General features: G+C 37.3%; 2 protein-coding genes across 2 annotated transcripts in view; one reads left to right on the top strand and one right to left on the bottom strand.

Annotated features, from left to right (window-relative positions):
* LOC121729615 (5-hydroxytryptamine receptor 2C) overlaps window positions 1–6,075 on the bottom strand; it is a 130,847-nt gene extending 124,772 nt beyond the window's left edge. Inside the window, exon 1 of the mRNA XM_042118186.1 lies at window positions 6,027–6,075. The gene's annotated coding sequence lies outside the window, so the exon portion shown is untranslated. The remainder of the gene's footprint in view (window positions 1–6,026) is intronic.
* Window positions 6,076–8,573: 2,498 nt separating this feature from the next.
* Window positions 8,574–20,841, top strand: LOC121729241 (peptidoglycan-recognition protein SC2-like). Its single transcript, XM_042117695.1, has 3 exons — window positions 8,574–8,732; window positions 16,651–16,803; window positions 19,723–20,841. Exons 1-3 carry the CDS (start codon window positions 8,576–8,578, stop codon window positions 20,274–20,276), a joined length of 864 nt encoding a protein of 287 aa, XP_041973629.1. The 5' UTR covers window positions 8,574–8,575; the 3' UTR covers window positions 20,277–20,841.
* Window positions 20,842–22,411: the final 1,570 nt, after the last annotated feature.

The following is a 22,411-nucleotide window of genomic DNA, read 5'->3' as shown; positions in this document are numbered from 1 at the left end:
TATGCCTGTGTAATGCCTGGAAATAACACACTACCATTCAACAAAAAAAGGGGTTATTCTGCCATATTTTGCTTATACAGATAGGCACTAGACATTCACAAAATACTCAAACAATCCCCTACCATGGGCGACGGAAGTTGCTTTCCATCATGTGACCCGTTTGCTCGTTTGCCCCCTATTTCATAAAAAAAACAGTTGTATTTAAGTACCTCTACACTTTTATCATTAATACATTGTAATAAAATGAAAATAAAATTCATTGGGGGGGGTATCCGTAGATGTCCCGCTCTGATAAAAAAAATGGTCACATTATCTATAACCTTCATTGATGGTAAAATAACAATTGTCTGTACCTACTGGTTTTGTAACCAGTAGCGTGCTCCATAAAGGAGTGAGCACACTCAGACGGGCCGTGCCGGGGCTCATCGCAAAAATCCGCCTCCATACAATTTTGTCACTCCTTTAAGTGACGTGCCACTGGTGGCACGCGTGCCATTGGTTCGGCATTTTATTTGAATTTTTGTCGCTGACGTCCCGTTGACGGTGACGGTGGACAAACGGCCTATATGTGCCTATTCAGGTCATACAAAAGCTAAAGCTTTCGTATAGGCTCAGAGTTCAATTCTACCCTAACTTTTACATCGCCGGATCCCCAGTGGATTTGAAAAGATCTGCATTGGAAATGGAATTGAACAGTTTATTTTAGACTGAATCTTGCTTTGTAAGCAGAGGATACCTCATGGGAACCGTGCGTTTTGGAATGCCTCTTGTGACATAATTGCAATGTTCATAAAATTAGTCATAACATATTATTATGCAAACAATCAAATTTCAAAATCAAAAAAAGGGGTTCTTTTTTTTCGGGTAGGTGTGTAAAAAAGTCAAGACATACTTTATATTGCTCGTTATTTAAAATTAACAATTAAATACATTTTTTGAGTGCCTATTATGTATTAAATAAGTACCTAGTCTTTACCTACCAGTAAGTATATTAAATTTCCTCTAATACTTTACGCTGTAGTAATATTGCACTTCAATCTTCACTCTCACTTTCACTACTTTGCTGAAATTGCACATTTTACTTCATATTTTTGTTTCTCACTGTGGAGTCAATCAAACAATCCATTGAGGAGATTACACAGATGTTCAATTCTCGGATGGCCACCTTCCAGCAAGATTTCCAGACTGCGGCTACATCTTTAAAGTATTTGTGGTCAATGCTCTACAATCTCTGCAAACTCAGGTGCAAATGCTGTCAGACCTTAAAAATGCCATCTGATAACAGCATGGAGACAATAATTTCCACCAGACTTTTCTGGGGGTGCATGCCGGTCCGTCAAAAATGTCAATCGGGTTCTGCCATCAAAAAGTTTCAGAACCGCTGTCCTAAAGTTTTATTACTGTTTATAAAGTTGTACCATATAATATTACGGTGTAGTCTTTTGAGCGAACTTTTGAAAAAAAAAACTATAAGGAAAATAGGTACAATTTTATAAACCTAATATAATAGTACTTAACAGTGTAACATAAACTGAAAGCACCTTTAATTAGATACTAGCTAGTTGACCGAGCTTTGCTCGGTATTCGATAAAACACGAATAAAATGATATTTTCTAAAAATTATTCCTAGCTAGATCGATTTATCGCCCCCGAAACCCCCTATATACTAAATTTCATGAAAATCGTTGGAGCCAATTCCGAGATTCCAATTATATATATATTGCTCGTTTAAAGATATAAGATTCGTGAACCCAAACATAATTTACATTATTAACCTTAATAATGGCATCTGATTTCCGTTTTTACTGCAAACAACGCAAAACATCCTTTGAACATTATTTGTGCCTTGGATTTGTGAAATTGAAAATGAATAAATGTCATGAATACTTGAGAGTTGAAGAAATTGAGTTCCATTTTGTATGTTCCAAATAAAAGAGCACTTTTCATTATACTGAGTTCTTTAATCAAAAGTAAATATGTACTTTTTTTCTTTTTAAGGCGAGGACAAACCCCATTTTCTTATTTATTGACTCCCGGTTTACCTAGTTCCAATTTAATAACGAAATGCAAAAAATATGACATATAAAGCACAATATTTACAAGGGTTTAAATCATACACATTTTAAAGAAAACGTAATACTTTGGCTGTAATAAATTTACAAACTCACCTCTGATAAGAATCTTTATCATCTAAATATAAGTATTAACTAGGATAACATAATTTTTTTAAATAAATTGTTATTGAATCTATAATTAAAATTCTGAACCGAACAATTTTGTTTCTTAATATTTATTTCCAAAGATATTTAAAAAAACACATGAAAAATAGCATAGAGAAGAACCGCCCCTCGAAACTACAATTTTATGCTTAGCTAAAATGAATCTTATTACGATGCTTACACGATTTCGGTTGTGTGCAAGCCGCAATGCTCGCCTTAAGTGTACCGTTTGTACATTATGAGGACGAATTACATTGAATTTCTCAGACCGTAAAGAAATAGAGTTTTAAACTAGAAAGTGATGCTAGTTTAATAAGTACTACATAGATACCTAGATGACGCCTGCAACTCCATTGTGTCAAAATTCGTTTATCGCGCGGGAACCGTACACTTCTCCCGGATAAAAAGTGTGATATGTCCTTTCCCGGGACTCAAAGTATCTCCATACCAAATTTCAGCAAAATCGGTTCAGTGGTTTGGGCGTGAAGAGGTAACAGAGACAGACAGGCCACACTTTTGCATTTATAAAATTAGTATGAAAGAATAGATAATAGCCAATGATATTCTACTTATACCTAGGTAACACTGAAAATGTTTAAACGGCTTAATGTAGAAAGTTGCCAATACTTTTATTGTTTTTAGAAGTAATCTCCGTTCCTACACATCGTCACATTCGATGGAACCACCGAAAAATGCAGTAGGCCCAGTCTTGCTTAGGGGTCTCTTCTGTGGCATTTTCGTACGCTTTCATCGCATCTTCAGGGCTCGTAATGCGAGTACCTCGAATTTTACCTTTATTTCTTGAGAATAAATTAAAGCCGCAGGGCGCCAGGCCAGGACTATATGGCGTATGACTCAATATCTCAACACGTGCCATAGTCAAATATTCAACAGTCCGTCTCGCGGAGTGCGCTGAAGCATTGTTGTGGTGAAGGAGTGTCCTGCTTCGAGGGCGCTGCTGTCGAAATTTTTCCAAGACGACAGGCATAAAGCGATTAACATACCATTCTGCAGTAACTGTCCTTTCATCTTCTATCACAACTGTCGCAAAATTACATTTCCGACCAAAGAATGAGTCAATCATCTTTTTGCCTTGACTTCTTCCTTTCTTTACCTTAGTTGGCGAAACCTCGAAAGGAAACACCCCTTGAGCTGATTGTCTTTTGGTTTCGGGTTCGTAGCAATATATCCAGCTTTCATCACCTGTGAGGTTGTCAAATACAGCATTTGAGTCACCGCCGTTGAACTTATCTAACATTTGGCGACACCAGTCCATGCGAAGGCGTTTCTGGTCGTCGATTGAAGTATGGGGAATGCATCTGGTACAAAGCTTCCTGACGCCTAAATGTTCATGTAATATTTTTTTAACTTAACTCATAGCAATGCCTAGGCTTGCCCGTATCTGCTGGTAGGTACTCTTTTATCTCCCTGTATCATGCGTCGCACAACACTAATGTTAACTTCAGTAGTCGCTGTTAAAGGACGTCCCGCACGCGGATCATCAATGAGATTGCTACGTCCACGTTTAAACTCGTTAAACCAATTGTAAATAGTGACACGAGATGGGGCTTCATTATGAAATGGTAATAGCAGCCTACCAAAGCTTTGTTGTTGAGTAAGCCCACAACGAAAGTCATAAAAAAACATTAACTGAAAATTTTCTCGCGTTAAGTTCATTTTCACGTATAACAAGAGTTTTAGATTTGCCGCCAATTCACCAAAACAAACGACAAATAAATGTAATATACCAGATTATGTTACCAAAGAGTTCTAAAATTGTAATTTAAAAAAAGTTTTCATTAGTAATGTTTCTAACTGGCTAGTTCTAAACACTTTCAGTGTGACCCACGTACAGATCTGTTACAGAGTAGACAGAATGATATGTCTATTGTGTCTGTTACGTCCATACTATTTTCCGGCTTAAATCTCTTTCGAACAATTTTCAAATTCAAAATTGCAAACATTGACAAATTTGACAGATAAGTGAAACAAAAGATACGAAAAACCATTTACATAAAAGAGACAGTTATATTTTTAAATGTCGAATCCATACACTTAATATATACTGGTCGAATCGTATCGCTGTCTCTTTCTTCGCCTGAGCTTTGACGAAAATTCGATTTTTTCCAGACTGTTCGAAACAATAATTGAAAATGTAAAGAATCGAGGTATTTATTGCAATCAAGACATGTGGTAAGAGATTCCATGTGTTTTGTTTTCTTTTGAGTCATAATTGGTACATTTTCGAAACACGCACGAAGTCATTTTCAATTTATTTATGTAAGACAACGCAGCACGTTCGTGACTGCGCTCGATGCAGACTAGACAACAGACGGCCCAATTGGGCCGTTTTTGAATCTTCACAACGCGCGCGGTAGTAACATATCTGCTTTGAGTTCTTCATCATTGATAATAGCAATAATAGTAAACCGGTAACATTAACTGATAAAGTAACGGGGAAGGAGTAAGGACATGGGGTACTTTTTGTAGTGAGGAAATGCACCGCTTTGCTCAAGATTTCATTTCGGACCGACCAAGGTGGAGAGCTTAGCGGCTAAGTTTTGTCTAGCTTTCGAGCGCCAACGAAAATAACTATAAAGTAATTTATAAGTACTTAAACAAAAATAATTAGTAATTTAAATAAATTTTATCTATTTCAGGCTTCTGAGCCCATAAAATGAATTAAAATTACTTACATTAAAATAATTACATTACATTTAATAGGTAGATATTAAATACTTAATAAGATATTGCAGATTAAAATCCCTACTGTAGTTTTTGTATTAAGATGCAATGTAAACACACGTCACTGAATTATTTCGTTCAATATGATAATAAATAGTGATAAGTCCATTTAATCAATACTTTAATACTTAATATTAATGTGAAAGTGTGTCTGTCTGTCTGTTACCTCTTCACGATCAAACCGCTGAACCGATTTTGCTAAAATTTGTTATAAGGAGATACTATGAGTCCCAGGAAAGGACATAGGGTAATTTTTATCCCTGAAAAATGTACGGTTCCAGCGCGATAAACTAATTTTGACTCAACGGAGTTGCGTACAGTAATTACCAATTAGGAAATAAATTAGAACAACCTATGCTTCACGCAAGAACGTAGCTGCCGCCGTATCTGCCGTATCTGCCGTATCAATTATACGGGGCTCCCGGATTTACTCTTACTGATACCCCAGATACATTTTTATACGAAGCCTCACCAAGGCGCGCTATTTTTCTGTATCATCATGATATCATACGGTTACTGGAGTCAAACCTACTAAAGGTACTAAGTACAGAACATTTTTTGACCTGATTACTATCATGTATCACGTGTTTCATACGTGGGAGAGCCATGCTTCGGCACGAATGGGCCGGCTCGACCGGAGAAATACCACGTTCTCACAGAAAACCGGCTTGAAACAGCGCTTGCGCTGTGTTTCACCGAGTGAGTGAGTTTACCGGAGGCCCAATTCCCTTCCCTATCCTCCCCTATTCCCTTCCCTTCCCATACCTACCCTCCCCTATTTCCCTATTCCATCTTAAAAGGCCGGCAACGCACCTGCAGCTCTTCTGATGCTGCGAGTGTCCATAGGCGACGGAAGTTGCTTTCCATCAGGTGACCCGTTTGCTCGTTTGCCCCCTTCTTTAATAAAAAAAAAATCAAGCTAATTTTTCGTGAGTAGCTTCATTTTGATAAGACAAACAAGAATTTCCACTGTGAAAATTCTCGACTTTTTTTTAAGAAACTTTTAACAAATTTGAATAACACAATGTAAACTTTTAATCTGTGTAGCTCGTCGGTACATACCAAATTTAGCGTCAACAATATCCATTTTTCCAAATCTTCCAGTCAGAAATTATCTTTGAAAGACTCCGAAACTGCACACTTTAACAACTACAAACTAAAGGTTTTAGTTCAATAGTCAGTTAAACATTAACTTTTTATAAAATGGAGCGAAAGAAAACAATTCGAAACATTTTGAAATAGCAAGAAATATTTCAAATATCGAATAGGTTTTGGCGCCAAGACGGGATAGCGCGACGCGTCTGGACGATTCGCAATCCCGCGGAAAACTGGCGGGAAACTCTTGGTCTTGGCGGGACTCGGGAGAGCAGCTCAAAAATATTAAATGGAAGTATTAATATTATGTTATTCAAGTAGATAATAAAATAGATTCATCAAAATTGTTGTTAACGTTTGCCGTTAGCCAATGAAATGCGCCAGTATAGAGTAAAAATTTTAAAACTGGGCAGTACATGGGCATAGGGCAGTAGCCATTTTTGAATAAAATACTCTCTATAGCTAGAAAAATTTGCTAAGAAAAATTAGTTAATCTAGCGGAGTCTTCAGGATAATGGTATATGGAGATAAAAATTTCGTTTAAATTTAATATTTCTATTCCAAATTACTAATAACGCTTATAATAATGAATAATTACTTTTAAATAAACAAATGAAAGTTTGATCACATTCTTTCTGAGATTATTGCTTTAAATAAGTACTTGAAAAGAGGGTTCAGCGATTTTTTATTTATTCAATTATTGTAAGTACTTTTTATTAAATCAAAATACTAATTACTTACCCCTTTGTTAAAATCTTATAAACAATATAATTTTTAACCATTATATATTATATAATATATTGCATCAAATGCAAAAAACAGATTTTTCTCCATCTAGCCTCTGCAATCCCCTTTAATATCATCAAAAATTGCCGTACGTTGTATGCACATAAACGCTTCATTTTATATTAACAAATTATTTAGATAATAATATCATATTGTAGACACCTATTTACTTATTAAAAACTAGCGACCCGCCCCGGAGTCGCACGGGTAGAAAATATATAGCCACTGAAAAAATTATTAAAATCGATAGCCTATGATCCTTCACGTGGTCTACTTCTTATCTGTGCCAAATAACATAAAAATTGCTCCAGTAGTTCGCGAGATAAGCCCTTTCAAATAATTTCCCTCGCTTTTTTCACATTCTCCTATTAGTCTTAGCGTGATAAAATATAGCCTAGAGCCTACCTCGATAAATGGATAGTCATGACATAGTGAAAGAATTTTTCAAATCGGACCAGTAGTTCAGAAACTACTGGTCCGATTTGAAAAATCTCAGGAGATTAGCGCGTTCAAGTTAGCCCTTTCAAATAATTTTCCCCGTTTTTTCCACATTTTCCTCTATTTCTTCGCTCCTATTAGTCTTAGCGTGATAAAATATAGCCCTTTAGCCTTCCTCGATAAATGGGCTATCTAACACTGAAAGAATCATCAAAATCCGTTGCGTAGTTTTAAAGATTAAAGGGAACAAAGAGACATGAGGGACAAAAAAGCGACTTGGTTTTATAATATTATGCATATTAAAAATATTTCAAATACTACCTTCATAGTTAGACTTTAAAGTAGTTGGAACTCATTTTACATTCGTAATCTAGGTAACACGTAGTTGAGTGGCATAATTTGGAATATTAAATTTAGCCGCTTGTATTTTGCTAAGTGTAAGTGCACCTTACCTGAGAACTAAAGTAGTAATGTAGCCTATTATAATTACTAAATATAACCTATCAATATATTAAAAATCAGCTGGTTAGGGTTCCGTTATAGTCTGTGACGCGGTAGAATGCTTCGCGATCCCGCTTCTTCGCGTGTAGCGTAGACGAGGGTATGGGGTGTTTTAGTCGGTAAACCTCTACGGAGGGAGTTCGACATACCCCTGCCCCTTCCCCCGCGGGGGATGCGTAATGCATTACCCTCCTCAAAAAAAAAAGGATTACGTAGTCAACCAAGTTTTGTTGATTACAGAACCCTAAAGCGGAACCCTAACCAGCAGATTTTTTGTATATTGATAGGTTATTAGATAAATAATAATTTAAGAGTTCAGTTATCATTGTCCTACAAATAGAACATAGAACAATCCATATTCAGGACCATCAGTCCATCAAATCAAAGTATGAAATCCTTTCTATCTCTGTTAGCTACCACTTTCGAGATTTTTTGCAGATAAAAATGTTTTCGTCTTATCAAAATATAGCTACTCACAAAAAATTAGCTTGATAGTAATTAAAAAAAATTGTTCTAGGGAACCCTGACTATATCTTGCCGCGGATAGGAACCCCATAATTCATTTTTATCGTTTCGATTTACTTTCGATAGTTGATATCGGATTTTTTATCAGTGCAAAAAAGGACAGCGAAGCGCACACTTTAAGAGCCACTGCATTAGATAAATCAGCGCGCGCTTATGATAACAGCATAAGGAAAACGCCAAAACCATCATGAAGTTAGCGTATAACAATACAATGCGAAGTTGGCGACAACCGCTTGCTTTGCTTATTGCAGTTTCAGTTGCGATGTATGATGGATATACAGACCAGTGGGAGTATAGTTAGCAGTGAGAGTGCATTGACCCCGACAATTGACAGTATCAATGTCAACAAATCCACCAGAGTTCACATCGGCCCCAAGTTTGTGTCCGTCACGCAGAATGTGCAGAACGTCGAGGTTGTTAAAGGTAAGTGACAGACAGCCCTGTCCCTTTAGTCAAAACGTTTTCTTCAACAATTCTTTATAGGATCGCCGAATTAAAAAAACGTCTTGGCTGAAAGGCCAAGATTTATGAACAGGCCGTATAGGCAGCGTCCTAATTCCTAGGGAAGGCAAATTTCGTACATCCCTACGCTCATAAAAAATATCCACTGATGACCACTGACAGTACTGGGGTCTGGGACCATAAAGCTATGCAGGAATGTTATATAATATAGCTTCATGTCTGGGACGAACCACCATCATAAAATCACTTATCGTATTACTCGGCTTCATCAGCTTATTATAGTTTCAGACTACGAATAATAAAAACTAAGGAAAAGTAACTCCGTCAAAAAACATGCACCACAATACTTGTCAAAAAAGTGTACCTTAGGTACACATTTCAATACATTTGCAATATTTAAGTGACCTTGAGCGGTACTATGCTGACGTTACAACATACATGACAGAACAAAAGGAACCAAATTTAAAACGGTAATAGTATGGGAGTTACGATTCTTAAGTTTTTATTATTCGTAGGTTTCAGATCTACGAACAATGTTTATTGTTTATATATTATTATCGTTAACCTAATCTTTAATCAAATTATTATATACTTACTATACCTACCTGAAGACATCGTAGTTTGCGTTGTTGGATACTAATTGGCCGATATTGATTAAAGGCACAAATACATGAGGAAGGACGGCGAAACAGTTTTATTCTGTCACTCCCAAAAAATACGGTTTCTCCGTTCCGATGGTGTTAAGGCCTTATTACACCTACCGAGTAGAGGGGCGGGACAGTACTCTCGGCCAATCCAAATGTCTCCTTGAACTGTCTTGCCACTCTTCTTGATAGGTGTAAGTTGTAACAAAGCCCTTAGCGATGCGCTGACCGTCGGCGCCGACGCCGAAATGCATGAAATATCAGAACAGTACGCTACGCCGTACGCGTTTTTCAAATAAAAACGGCCAAGTGCGAGTTGGACTCGCGCAAGAAGGGTTCCGTACCACAAAGTAGAGCTGATTACCACTAAGTAGTTGTAGAGCAAAAATTGTGTTTTTTGTATGAGAGCCCCCATTAATTTAATTAATTTTACTATAATATTAATTATGAAATTATAAATACAACTGCGGGGCTAAAATGGTCGCTTTGAAGAATCATAATATTATGAATCATGTTATGATTCATTCTTTTAAAATCGCAAAATGCAAGTCTGCTTGCAATTCATATTTAGTAATTCGTACTAATTTGACATTTGTCAGTTTGATAGTTTTGACAATTCATTTGCTGAATTGATTGAGAGGAATTGCTAAATGTGACCATTTTAGCCCCGCTGAGTATTTTTAAAACATTTCAAGTGCCTAACCTAAGAGCAAAATTACGTTTGTTGTATGGTAGCCCCCCTAAAATAGATATTTAATTTACTTTGTTTTTAGTATTTGTTGTTATAGTGGTAGGTAAGTCGGTAACAGAATATATAAACTATCTGTGAAAATTTCAGAAGTCTGGCTATGTCGGTTCTTGAGATACAGTCTGGAGACAGACAGACGGACAGACAGACATCGAAGTCTTAGTAATAGGGTCCCGTTTGTATCTTTTAAGTACGGAACCCTAAAAACGCTTCCTAGAATAATTTCATTCATCTCAAGATGTCAGCAGCGTCTTCAGATCGTCAACGTTGAAGTTAAAATAAGTGAATATTAAATAACTTATTTATGAGTCATGAACAGAAATGGATCTGAGCTGTATATTTTCCTAAATCTTAGTTTGTTACTTCAATGCACAGTGCAGTAACTGCATGCACATTGTAGTTCTCCACTGGGTCGGATTGCTACGGGAGTCCATTATGTCCGTAAGTCGTAACTCAGAACCTGCCTGGCCTTCAGGCCTGTTGCTATGTTCTTATAAGAGCGAAATATTTTATGAAGCTCTTTGCTAAAATTATTAGGACGTCAACTTTCAAATCGCTCGGCAGAAGTGGAGGTGGCAAATAAAAATATTTTGCTGAGCAATTTTTACTTTGTGCGCGGCATGTAGGTACGTCCAACTTACACTTGGCCCATTTTTACCGACTTCCAAAAAGGAGGAGGTTATACGTTCGGCTGTATGTATCTTTTTTTTGTATGTTCAGCGATAACTCAGCCGTTTGTGATCCGATTTTCAAAATTCTTTTTGTGTTGTATAGGGTTTAACTCGAATTTGGTACCATGTTCACAAAAGTGGTGATCTGATGATGAGATCCTGGAGGAATCAAAGGGACTCCTTGAAATTGGTATGGAAACATATAGTGATTTCAATTTTTTCTGAAGTATTCGAGGTAAATGCTACCAAAAAGTAAGATTTCGAACCAGGCTATACCCTGGATCCGAAGGTACCCAACAGAACTTTTGAATCCTTTTAGATACAGGTTCGGGGATTTCAGCGTTGTTTAAACAACTGAAAGCATAAGCCAACACATCAATTTATTTGATAATCATCATCAAAATCATAATTGTGCCGAATATATAATGGGGAAAATTAATGGGGTCTATGAGCAATCGAGGGAAATCCTTGAAATTAATCAAAAGACTCATAGTGGTTAAAATGTTGTTTCTAGTAACTTAAACATAGGTATGTTACGAATAAGAGAAAGTTCATACGAAGGTGTCTCTTGGTCCAAAGGCACTGAACAAAACTCCTGTACCTTTAAAGATAAAAGTTTTTAAATTGCAGCATCGCTTAGATAACTGCAAGCATTTACCACAATTTCGCTTACAGTAACATAATGTTGTCACCTGGTCCGGAGCAGGGACAAAAAAAAAGAAGAGATAGAGATAAATAAGAAGAGAATTAAACAATTTAACAAATTTATTTAAAAGAAAAAGAGAAGAGAAACCTAGTTAGTCGGAGAGCGGGTAACGCGGGTACGAAGCCTAGCCTCAGTCTATTTCGCGGTTCTTTTAATTCACGGGTAGGGACACTACACTTATCTTGGGATCAGACAGCGACTTGGGGGACTCCAGCTCCTCAGGTCTCCGTGAGCTTCCAGACAGGCGAAGGGTCGACGGCCAGCTGTTGTTGCCGAGATGTTTGGGACCCCGTCGGTGGCAGCTAGTTCAGTGTGTGGTAGGTGCGTCAATCAGACGGCATGAGCAGCACGTGGTCGGCTCCAGGCGAAGCAAACTCTGCTGCAAGATAGCAGTGGTCCGGACAGGGAAGTAGCAGCCGGAATAGAGCAGCCAGGATAGAGCAGGGCAAAGTTGTCCGGAACAGAGCACGAGAATAGTTAACATTCGTAGTGGTTATTTACGCATAAAGCCATATCTTGTAGATAACTAAAAAGAGTGAAATTATTATTTTTAACAAAAAATTAAAACCGACTTCCAAGGTAAAAACAATAATAATATGAACTAAAAAGTATTAAATAACTCTTACTCTATAATAGTGCCTTTTTCAGAATTCGTCTAAATCTCAACTATTTCTGTACATACTACAGTCTTCATTACTTTGAAGTCGGTACCAGTCCCAAAAGCTTCAGATATTCTGACATTGACTGAACTCACGATAAAATTAGCTGGTACCAACTTCAAATAATGAAGACTGTAGTATGTACAGAAATAGTTGAGATTTAGACGAATTCTGAAAAAGGCACTATTATAGAGTAAGAGTTATTAAATACTTTTTAGTTCATAATATTATTGTTTTTACCTTGGAAGTCAGTTTTAATTTTTTGTTAAAAATAATAATTTTTATTAATGAGATATTTTATGCAGCAGAGGTCATGGGTCAATAATGTAGTCTATCTGAGAACAATTTTAATGCAAAAACCATACTAATTACTGTTAGTATCAGCTGTCTAGGTTCAGGAGCAAACCGATTATTATTCTTTTGAATTTTTGCTAATCTTCAGATAAAAATATAGTCTGTATTAATTACATTATGTTATTGAGTTGTGATATACAAAACAAACATTTTGAAAGCAATAGTTTAAGGAGCGACGCAAAGAAGTCCAATAATCTCGTAGTAAGTCAAAGATTATTTAAAGACAGTGAAAATTGGTTAATTGGGATTTGGGATCTGAAGTGACCAAGACATGTGTACCTACCAATTATTGAGAGTTTCTACTAATCTAGTTTTCCAGTAGTGTTAGCACGGCGACCAGCGGAAATGCGAAAGTATGGACAAACTGTGGAAATAAACCTAAGGTGCCGTTCCGATCTTTTTTCGTTCCGAAAAATTTAATTAAAATGCCACTTTATGACGAAAAAAGATCGGAACGGCACCTTGGGTTTATTTCCACAGTTTGTCCATACTTTCGCATTTCCGCTGGTCGCCGTGCTAGCATGGTTTAAAATTAAAGTCGTCTCACAGTCTTATTTACAGAGGTCGCCGCTTACAGGTCGAAATGTGCCGTTAATATTCCATTTTAATAAGTGGAAAATATGTAAGTAAGTACTTATGTTAGGTAACTAAAATTGTTACGTATTTTTTGTATTATGAATTTAATGGTATAGTAGCTTAACCAATTTGACATGGCTATTGGAGATCCGCTATCTTTGCTTGGACTTCCAATATTATATTATAGATAGACTGTATTAAATGTTATTATTTCATTAGCAAGAGAGTTAATTTATACCAGCTTGTCAAAGTAGGTAAATAAACACGAAAATAACAATAAAATGAATTACGACTCATGATTCACCGCGTATCTATGCGTTTTAATCGATAATTTTTGTGGTTATCACTGCATTGAACGATAAGAAAAAAAACCGGCCAAGTTAGAGGGGGGGACACACATTTTTTTACCACTTTGGAAGAGTGTCTCTCGCAAACTATTCAGGTTAAAAAAATGATATTTGAAACCTCAATATGATTTTTGAAGACCTATCCTTAGCTGTTATCCCACACGCATAGGTTAGATGAAAAAAATATGTTTTGTTTCAGTTGTGTCTATGGGGACCCCTAAAATATTTTATATTTTTTCCATTTTTGTATCAAAATCTTAAAGCGGTTCACAGACTACATCTACTTACCAAGTTTCAATTGTATAGCTCTTATAGTTTTGGAGGGAAGTGGCTGTGACATACGGACGGACGGACGGACAGACAGACAGACAGACAGACAGACAGATATGACGAATCTATAAGGGTTCCGTTTTTTGCCATTTGGCTACGGAACCCTAAAAAGCATTTTTAATGGCGGCCTCATGTTTTGAACAGGGAGATTCCTGAATCGCTGGGGCGCCCACAAATACGCCTAAATAGATATAGGAAGAAAAGGTCCAGCAACATCTCACCTAATCCCATGCGGGAGGGTTGTCTTAAAAAAGACGAGTTGCACTCCGGGAGTGCCGGCAGAAAAACTAGATTATTAACGTTGTGCGTTATTTTTTTAACCCATTTTTTATAAAAATCGATTTTTAAAAAATCGAAAATTGTAGGTAATAAACAGGCAAACTTTTAACTTTTATAAAATTGCGAAGGTCTGGCTGTCACAGGCTCTTGGGTTATAACTTTGTAGAATCTCATATATCTACTAGCACTTTGAGCCGATAATGAAATAGTTCCACTTGACGTTAGCTAAGAGCTTGGTTATTATTAATAGGTAATTCCTACTTTATTATCTCTTTAGTGCGTATTACCTACTCAACTAATGAAGGTAGGTCAAGACTCAAGAGAGTGCAGTGTCAACAAAATATGGGTATTGGGTTTTTAGATTTTCTCGCTTAAACTAACGATTTGGATGAAGTTTATTATGAACTTTAGGTCCTGGGAAAGGACACATGATAGTTTTTGCTGTGGCAATTGAAAGTAAGTCTATTAATAAAATTATTTAGGTTGGGTTGCACCAAAGGCGTGGTTAAAGTTAAGGTTCTAGTTAAATATGTCCTTTAGCTTTAACCGGAGAAATTAAAAATATAACACTGTAAAACATAGTAAATTTTCAGATATACCTACGTACGAGCGGAGGTACTTTTTGACATTTTGCATTGTAGTTATAGTTAAAGTTACAGTTATAGTTAGTTGGTGTAACCCAACCCTTAGAAAATTAAAACCGGCCAAGTGCGTGTCGGGCCATGCGCAATATAGGGTTCCGTAGTTCCGTAGTACAGCTAGTTTTTGCTAATTTTTGTATAGTCAATGAATGCACATTTATAACGTGTTTTACACTATCAACACTAATAATTAGTAATAACAATTTGAACGAAAAGTTCCTTTTATAGGTAGGTACTTCTCCGAATAAATTTTTTTAGTTGATCGCCTATTATACCTACTCAAGTACTCAACAACATAATATTATGAAGTCTTCTATTCTTAGCCGTGATAGTTTCGTTTTAAATTCAGCATATTTCCTACTCCCGTGATTTTTTTTACATTTCCAGAAACAACTGTTTAGCTGGTAAAAGGGAAACACTGGACACTAACGATTTTTTCCACTTCAAAACTTAATATTTCACAAAATATGGATGCCTAAATCAGAAAATGATCTATGATTCCCATATAATTTTTTTAAAAACCTATCCAACGACACCCAAACGACACCCCACACGATGTTTGGGAGATTCATCCCCGTTTGATGGGTGTAGTACATAAAAAATATTTTTGGGAGGTAGTTACATAAAAAATATTTTTTTAAGATTTTAATAAAGAATATGTGCATTCATGCCAAATTACGGCTTTGTAGGTCCTAGTCGGAGACGGACAGAAGGACAGACGGACAGACGGACAGACAAACAGATGGACGGACAGACCGAAACTATAAGGCAGGGCTTCCCAAACTGTGCGTCGCGACACTGTCCCAGGGGCGTCGCATGTCAACACAACCAAATATGTATAATATATAATATGTCATATTTTATTCTTACATCACGATTCCCGGGCAGTCAATCCCCGGTTTCAGAAGCTATGCTCAAAAAAGCAAGCGACTAGCGAGCATTAGCCAGCCTCGCTGGTTTTCATATCCTTCATGAATATCTCTTTTAATTTTTTTATCTTTTAATTTGGTCATTATTTCCTAATCAAAAATATAAATGTCCAAATTATAGTGTTTTTATGATAACATAGGCTGGTTTTAAAATTGGAAAGTATTTTTGGGGGCTGGGTTGAGACTTGAGGGGCGTCGTAAAGAAATGGCAAAGTCCCAAGGGCGTCACAGTACAAATAAGTTTGGGAAGCCCTGCTATAAGGGTTCCTTGTTGATTACGGAACCCTATAAAAACGAAATGTAAGGAAAAGTATTGTTTAAAATAAGTAAGACGTAAGTAATTTAATTCAACGTACGCGGTAGATATGCTAATGCCTAGCTAATGCATTAATTTTAAACTAATTCAGTGGAGTGTGGACTTTATAGTCGTAATTTAAATTTCCATACAAATTACCAAAGTCGTTTCGATTGTAAAAGTCTTTAGAAGATTTGGCAATTTACGTTTGTCGAACAAAATTGCCTAGCTATGACGGTTGCCACAGAATAAACTTCTGCGCATACGACTTGTTGCGGATAATATCTACTAGGGGGGCCCTAGTAGCAAGCCCCTAGTAGGGGGCTATCTAAGTGATTATACAGTGTGTAACAAAAATAAGTGATAATACTTTAGGGTGTGTACGTGTTCCTTGTAGAGAGTTCACTGTTAAAGTAGCAGCGCTGAAAGACTAAAAAAATTTTTCACTTTTGTATGGGCAAGGGCCCGAGCTTCACGAGTTTCCCCATACAAAAGTGAAACAAAAAATTTAGTCTTTTAGCGCTGCTACTTTCACAGTGAACTGTGTACAAGGAACACGTACACACCCTAAAGTATTATCACTTACTTTTGTTACACCCTGTAGATAATATTATATTATCTAAGTGATTATACATAATATATTATAATGTCAGTTCGTCATTATTATATTTTCTTAGGTGCATTATACTTATGATTCTAGGTCGTCTCCTGGGCTTGCAGCTGGTGTCGTCGCAGCACAACCGGCTGAGCTGCAGCGCCGCGGTGTTCGTGTGCTGGTCGCTGGTCGTCGCGTCCGCGCTGGTGGTGTACATAGTCCACATCGCGCTGCCTAAGCCCAGCATCATCGACCTCGGTATGGGCCGCCCAGGGCACCGAGAGGAGAGCAGGCAAAGGGCGCCTGCGGTGCCCCTTTTTTAGCTCATGGGCGCCTAAGAAATCTCGGACCCAGTGCGCTGGTAATGTTAAACCGGCACTGGGTATGGGACAAGAATGTATCTCAGCTACAGCCTACAGCTGTCCTACAAGGAAGGTTTTGCCATAGACAGCCCTAGCAGGCTGCCCTAGCCCTGCTATAGCATTTACACATAACATTTACATACAGTAAACCATATAAGTCCTAAGCTAGTTTTGTTAGGAATGGAAATACAATACTTTAAAAATATTTCCACTATCCCACCTGAAGTAGGTTGGATGGTAAAATTCTCAAACTTGATGGATGACTAATAGATAGGCTGTAAGATAGGAATAAGTCAATTTTGCCGCACCCCATTTTTGCCGCTATAGGCAAATGCCTAGCTCGTCCCAGACAGTGACGGATTAAGACTACTTGATGCCCTAAGCGATCCATGCCTGTGGGCCCCCCTATCCGTATCTCAACTAGAATCGGTCTTTGAACCTTTACTCTTCTGGTGCCCCCTCAGACGTGATGCCCTAGGGCCTAGGGCCTATAGTCCATTGAATGAATCGCTCAAAGGGGGGTCTAGAGTGCGTGAGCGGGATCTTGAGAAATTTTTTTCGGAAACGTGTACAGAGTAACTAGTTCATAAATATACTAAAAGTCCTGGACACTAGGGGTACTGGCGGAGTGGGGGGAGGGGGGGAAAGGGCCCATTTTTGTGTTTTTCGCTTATATGTCAAAATTGGTGCGTTCTAGAGAAAAACTTTCAAAGAGTAGATAAAAGACCATAAAATTATCTACAAATAATACCTGAAATGTTCTATAAAATTTCTTACCGTTTTAGAGTTACACCTTTTCGAAAAGTAGTAAAATGGGGAAAATACCCATTTTTGTGTTTTTCAGTCATATCTCAAAATTGGTGCATTCTAGAGAAAAACTTTCAAAGTATAGTTGAAGGACCATTAAATTATCTACAAATTGCACCTAAAACATTTTTAAAATGTCCTACCGTTTTCGAGTTACACCTTTTCAAAAATTAGTTTTTTTTTAACTTACTAGCTGCTGGTCTATAACTTATTAGCTGGCCCGGCATACGTCATCCTGACCAGTAAATACACCTACCCTATCCCTATTCTATTCCTGCCCTATCCCTACCCTACCCTACACCTAGACTTTAACACTTTAATCTACATCTGACTTAACATCTGATCATCTGGTTCTTTATAAATTCGGTGTCTCACATAATTTTTTTCATTCTTTTAGCATGACTTTTTCATTCTTTTAGCTTGGGAGGGTCCTGGTTCTTCCTCTGTCATTTGTTCATCCTCATTGGTAGGCGTTTCTTGAAGCTCTTCATCATCATTATCGTCTTCTTCATTAAAAGATACGCCGTTGAGGCATTTCCTTCACAATGAAGGCATGCCGCTGAACAATTGAGCATTGCTTTTCTGCACCCACATTTGCCACTGCTACAGTCTTTTGTGCAGCGGCAAAATATTGTTTGTAGTAGTGTCTCGGGGGCTGGTGCGTCTTCAGTTTTTATGGGTTCAAGTATGTTTTGTGTAGATTTCCATCCCCATATGTCTGGAGGCAGCTCGGAGGTGCGCCGGGAATGTTGTTTAGCTGCACTTTCAGTTGGTGGGTGTGAGCTAATGTCTGGCTTTAATTTTGCCACTGACCTCATAAAACACTGGAACACGCGACACTAAAGCAACGAATTACTACCTAATTCGTTGAACTAAAGAGCCTGATTGCCAACAGTTTGTGATAAAATGTTTTATCTTCTATATTTAAAAGAAAGTATTGTTAGTTATAAAAATAACTCAATAACGGCTGACCCGATTTGGCTGGAAATTGTTGGGGGTGGTTTAGAAAAAGAAGAACATAGGTTTTTTTTTGTAGGTGAGTAGGTTGGATAGAGGTATGTATGGTAGGGTTAGGGTGTTTAGGGCGAATTTACTCGGCAGGATGAAGTCTGCTGGGTCAGCTAATAAGATATAAAGTAGCAGCCAATAAGTTAAAAAATCTCATTTTCGAAACGGTGTAACTCGAAAACGGTAGGATATTTTTAAAATGTTTTCAATTTTGATATATGACTGAAAAACACAAAAATGGGCATTTTCCCCATTTTACCCCTACTTTTCGAAAAGGTGTAACTCGAAAACGGTAAGAAATTTTATAAAACATTCCAGGTATTATTTGTAGATAATTTTATGGCCTTTTATCTACTCTTTGAAAGTTTTTCTCTAGAACGCACCAATTTTAAGATATAAGCGAAAAACACAAAAATGGGTCCTTTCCCCCCTCTCCCCACTCCGCCAGTACCCCTAGTGTCCAGGACTTTTAGTATGTTTATGAACTAGTTACTCTGTACACGTTTCCGAAAAAAAATCCCACGATCCCGCTCACGCACTCTAGAATTGCTTTATTCGATGGACTACTTGATTAAGGGCTAAATGCTAATCCGTCACTGGTCCCAGATCGGACCCTGGTCTTAGGATGATGTTTTTGTCATCGACTACTGCGCTATAAGGATATTTTTCTTCCACAAAAATCATTTTCATCTATATATTTTACAGTTGACGGGCGTAATCCTGCGTCTAAACTCTGAACTCTCGCTAGTCATGTCAGTCAACCGTCCCAATAGGTTACGAGCGTAAAGAAAGTGAGAATAGATACTGTTTGGCCAATTACACCGGCTATTGGAATAAATCCTTTAAAAGTTAATAGATTCACTCTTGAGTAACACTACATAAAGCTAACATTTCAATAGCTTACTTTAATTTCAGAGTATTAAAATAACACCTGCGTAGCTGAAGTGGCTACCGTCACCGACACCTGTGTATATTTTGAAATGATTTTATCTCCTTTCAGACATACAAGCAGACTGGTACCTCCGACGCCTAGAATGGCACGCGATGCCCGCATACACCGTAGAATTCCTCCAAACGCCGCTCCAATACGTCATCATCGGTCACTCCGTCACCGACTTCTGCGACGAGAGATTCCAGTGCATAGAGACCATGATGATGATCCAAGAGAACGATCTAAGGAGAGGCTTCGGGGACATCGAACCGAACTTTCTAGTTGGCGGCAAAGGGCTGGTGTTCGAAGGACGCGGCGCCAACGTTTTCAGCGCGATGGTCACAGCATGGAACGAGAAGAGCATCACCATTTCCTTCATAGGCAACTACGTCACTGACATACCCGATCAGGCGCAATTTGACCATCTCAACATCATTTTGACGAGCCTCGTCAAACACGGGATTTTGAGACGCGACTATATCGTGTACGGGCAGTGCCAAGTCCAGCCGTTGACGGTTCGTCCCGGACCGCAAATCATGAGACGCATGAGCAATTTTCAACATTGGGACCCTATTAATCACACACAATATTGCTTGTCAGGATCAGACCGATCGGCACTGTAAAATATCATAAGAGCATATTGATTATAATATTATTTACTGCACAAAGTTATGATGAAAAGTTGAAATACCATCTTTTAAGGTTTGAGGTCCTTCGATGACATCATTATTTACAAAACACGCCTTGTTTGACGATATTATAACTATACAGAGTGGAACAAAACTTCAAGATAATGTTAAGGGTGTGTATGTATAATATAGAATTCGCTATAAAAGTAGCAGCGCTAACAGAGCAAATTTTTTCATGATTTTTATGGGCAAGCAACCCAGCGCGCAGCGCTAGGGATTTTTCCATACAAAAGTTTAAAAAAGTTACTCTTTCAGTGCTGCTACTTTGACAGTGAACTCTTTACAGGGGATTCATACGCACCCTAGAGTCTTATCACTTAGTTACAACTTACACCTTGTATAATGTTTTCAACATTTTTGCCCACCTACTTCAGACAAGGATATACAATATCTAACTTTAATTCTTTGGCATACTGGAAATATAGACTTTAAAAGGCCGTTTATGTCTCGAAAAATACTGCATTCCACTTCTTAGGCCGGTATAAATAGTCAGTACTCAAGATGCATCTCGGTCTCAAGACGCGGTTCGGCTCTATGATTGGTCCAAATTTTGACAGCCAACCAATCAGTAATCACAGAGCCTGAACCGTGTCTTGAGACCGAGAATATGCATCTTGAGTACTGACTATTTATACCGGCCTAAGTCTGTAAAACAAATGCTGCAAAATCATTAACTTTATAAACAAAGTTATTGTAAAATTATGGAAAATGGAATCTTGAAAAACTATTATATCCAGATTCAACACATTATTACCCCAAGTAAAAAAGTAGACCTTACCCATCAAAATTTACAAAAAAGATGTTAGAACTATGTATTCAGACTTATGGCAAATAAGCTCCATAATCCATATTTTAAATGTGATACTAGTTAAAGCATTTATTAAATATTATATTTTAATGATGAAGACTTTATTATGTTCACCTCTACAAGTCCCCTTAGGGTGGGTTGCACCAACTTACTTTAACTTTAACTATAACTTTAAATTTAACTACAATGCATAATGTCAAATCTTTGGTTAAACTCAAAAATGGATGCCATATTTAACCATAACCATAGAGCTCGACAAGGCTTTAACTGCACGTGGCGAAAAAAAGGAACTAACGCTTACATGAAAGTGTATCATGATACCCATTTTGAATAAAAATATATTTTATTTATTTATTTATCAAAAACGCCATTTTGACAGTTCTCCTTTTCCAGCAGCGTCCCCGCCCACGTTCATTTCAAGCCTTGTCGGACCAGCTGTCATCTGTCAAATTCTGTGGTCAAAGTTAAACCTTAAGACTGGATTGCACCAACTAACTTTAACTTTAACCTTAACTATAACCGGAAAAATTGACAGATGTCGTATGAGAATATGGGGTGTTTGGACGCCATATTTAACTTTAACTTTACCCACGCCTCTGGTGCAACCCAGTCTTTAGCTTTAACTATAACCATAACTTTAACTTTAACCACGCCTCTGGTTCAACCCACCCTTAGATTTTAATTAAGTCAGTATTGAAATATTATTAAATATAATCTATAATTCAATAATACAAATAAAATACACTCCAATGTAATGAAAATAATTACACAATATTATGGACAAAAGAATTTAATAATATCTTATTATGTACAATTTATTTGCTTTTTTAGCTTGACGCAAAGCAACGTGGCTTCACTCTACCAGCCATAGTAAAATCTGTTAAAGGTTTTGGCTGGCATGAATGAATTGAGTACCTATTTAATGTGTAATTATATTAGTAGGATATTAACCATTACATATCCTTCGTGCACAAGTGTGGGAAAATTACGTAAATTCATAAAACATACTATTTTGTTTTTCCTCCAAAACTCCATAAGTAGTAAAGCGTCTACAACTTTACTGAAATTACTTGATTTCTTGTCTAAGTATGTTAGAGCATGACATACTTAGCACTCAGAGACAAATAAAATCTAATTAAAAAGTTGACATAAGCTCCATTACAATACATTCTGTCAAACTCTTCATTATAATGAAGTTTAATCATCATTAAAATTGTCTGAGTGCGCCCGTTTGGTCAGTAGCGGCGTTAGGGGCGGGCGA

Source organism: Aricia agestis, chromosome 8 (genome assembly GCF_905147365.1).
Source record: "Aricia agestis chromosome 8, ilAriAges1.1, whole genome shotgun sequence".
NCBI classification, from domain to species: Eukaryota; Metazoa; Arthropoda; class Insecta; order Lepidoptera; family Lycaenidae; genus Aricia; species Aricia agestis.
The sequence above is the reverse complement of the archived record's forward strand: the minus strand, read 5'-3'. Positions and strand labels throughout refer to the sequence as shown.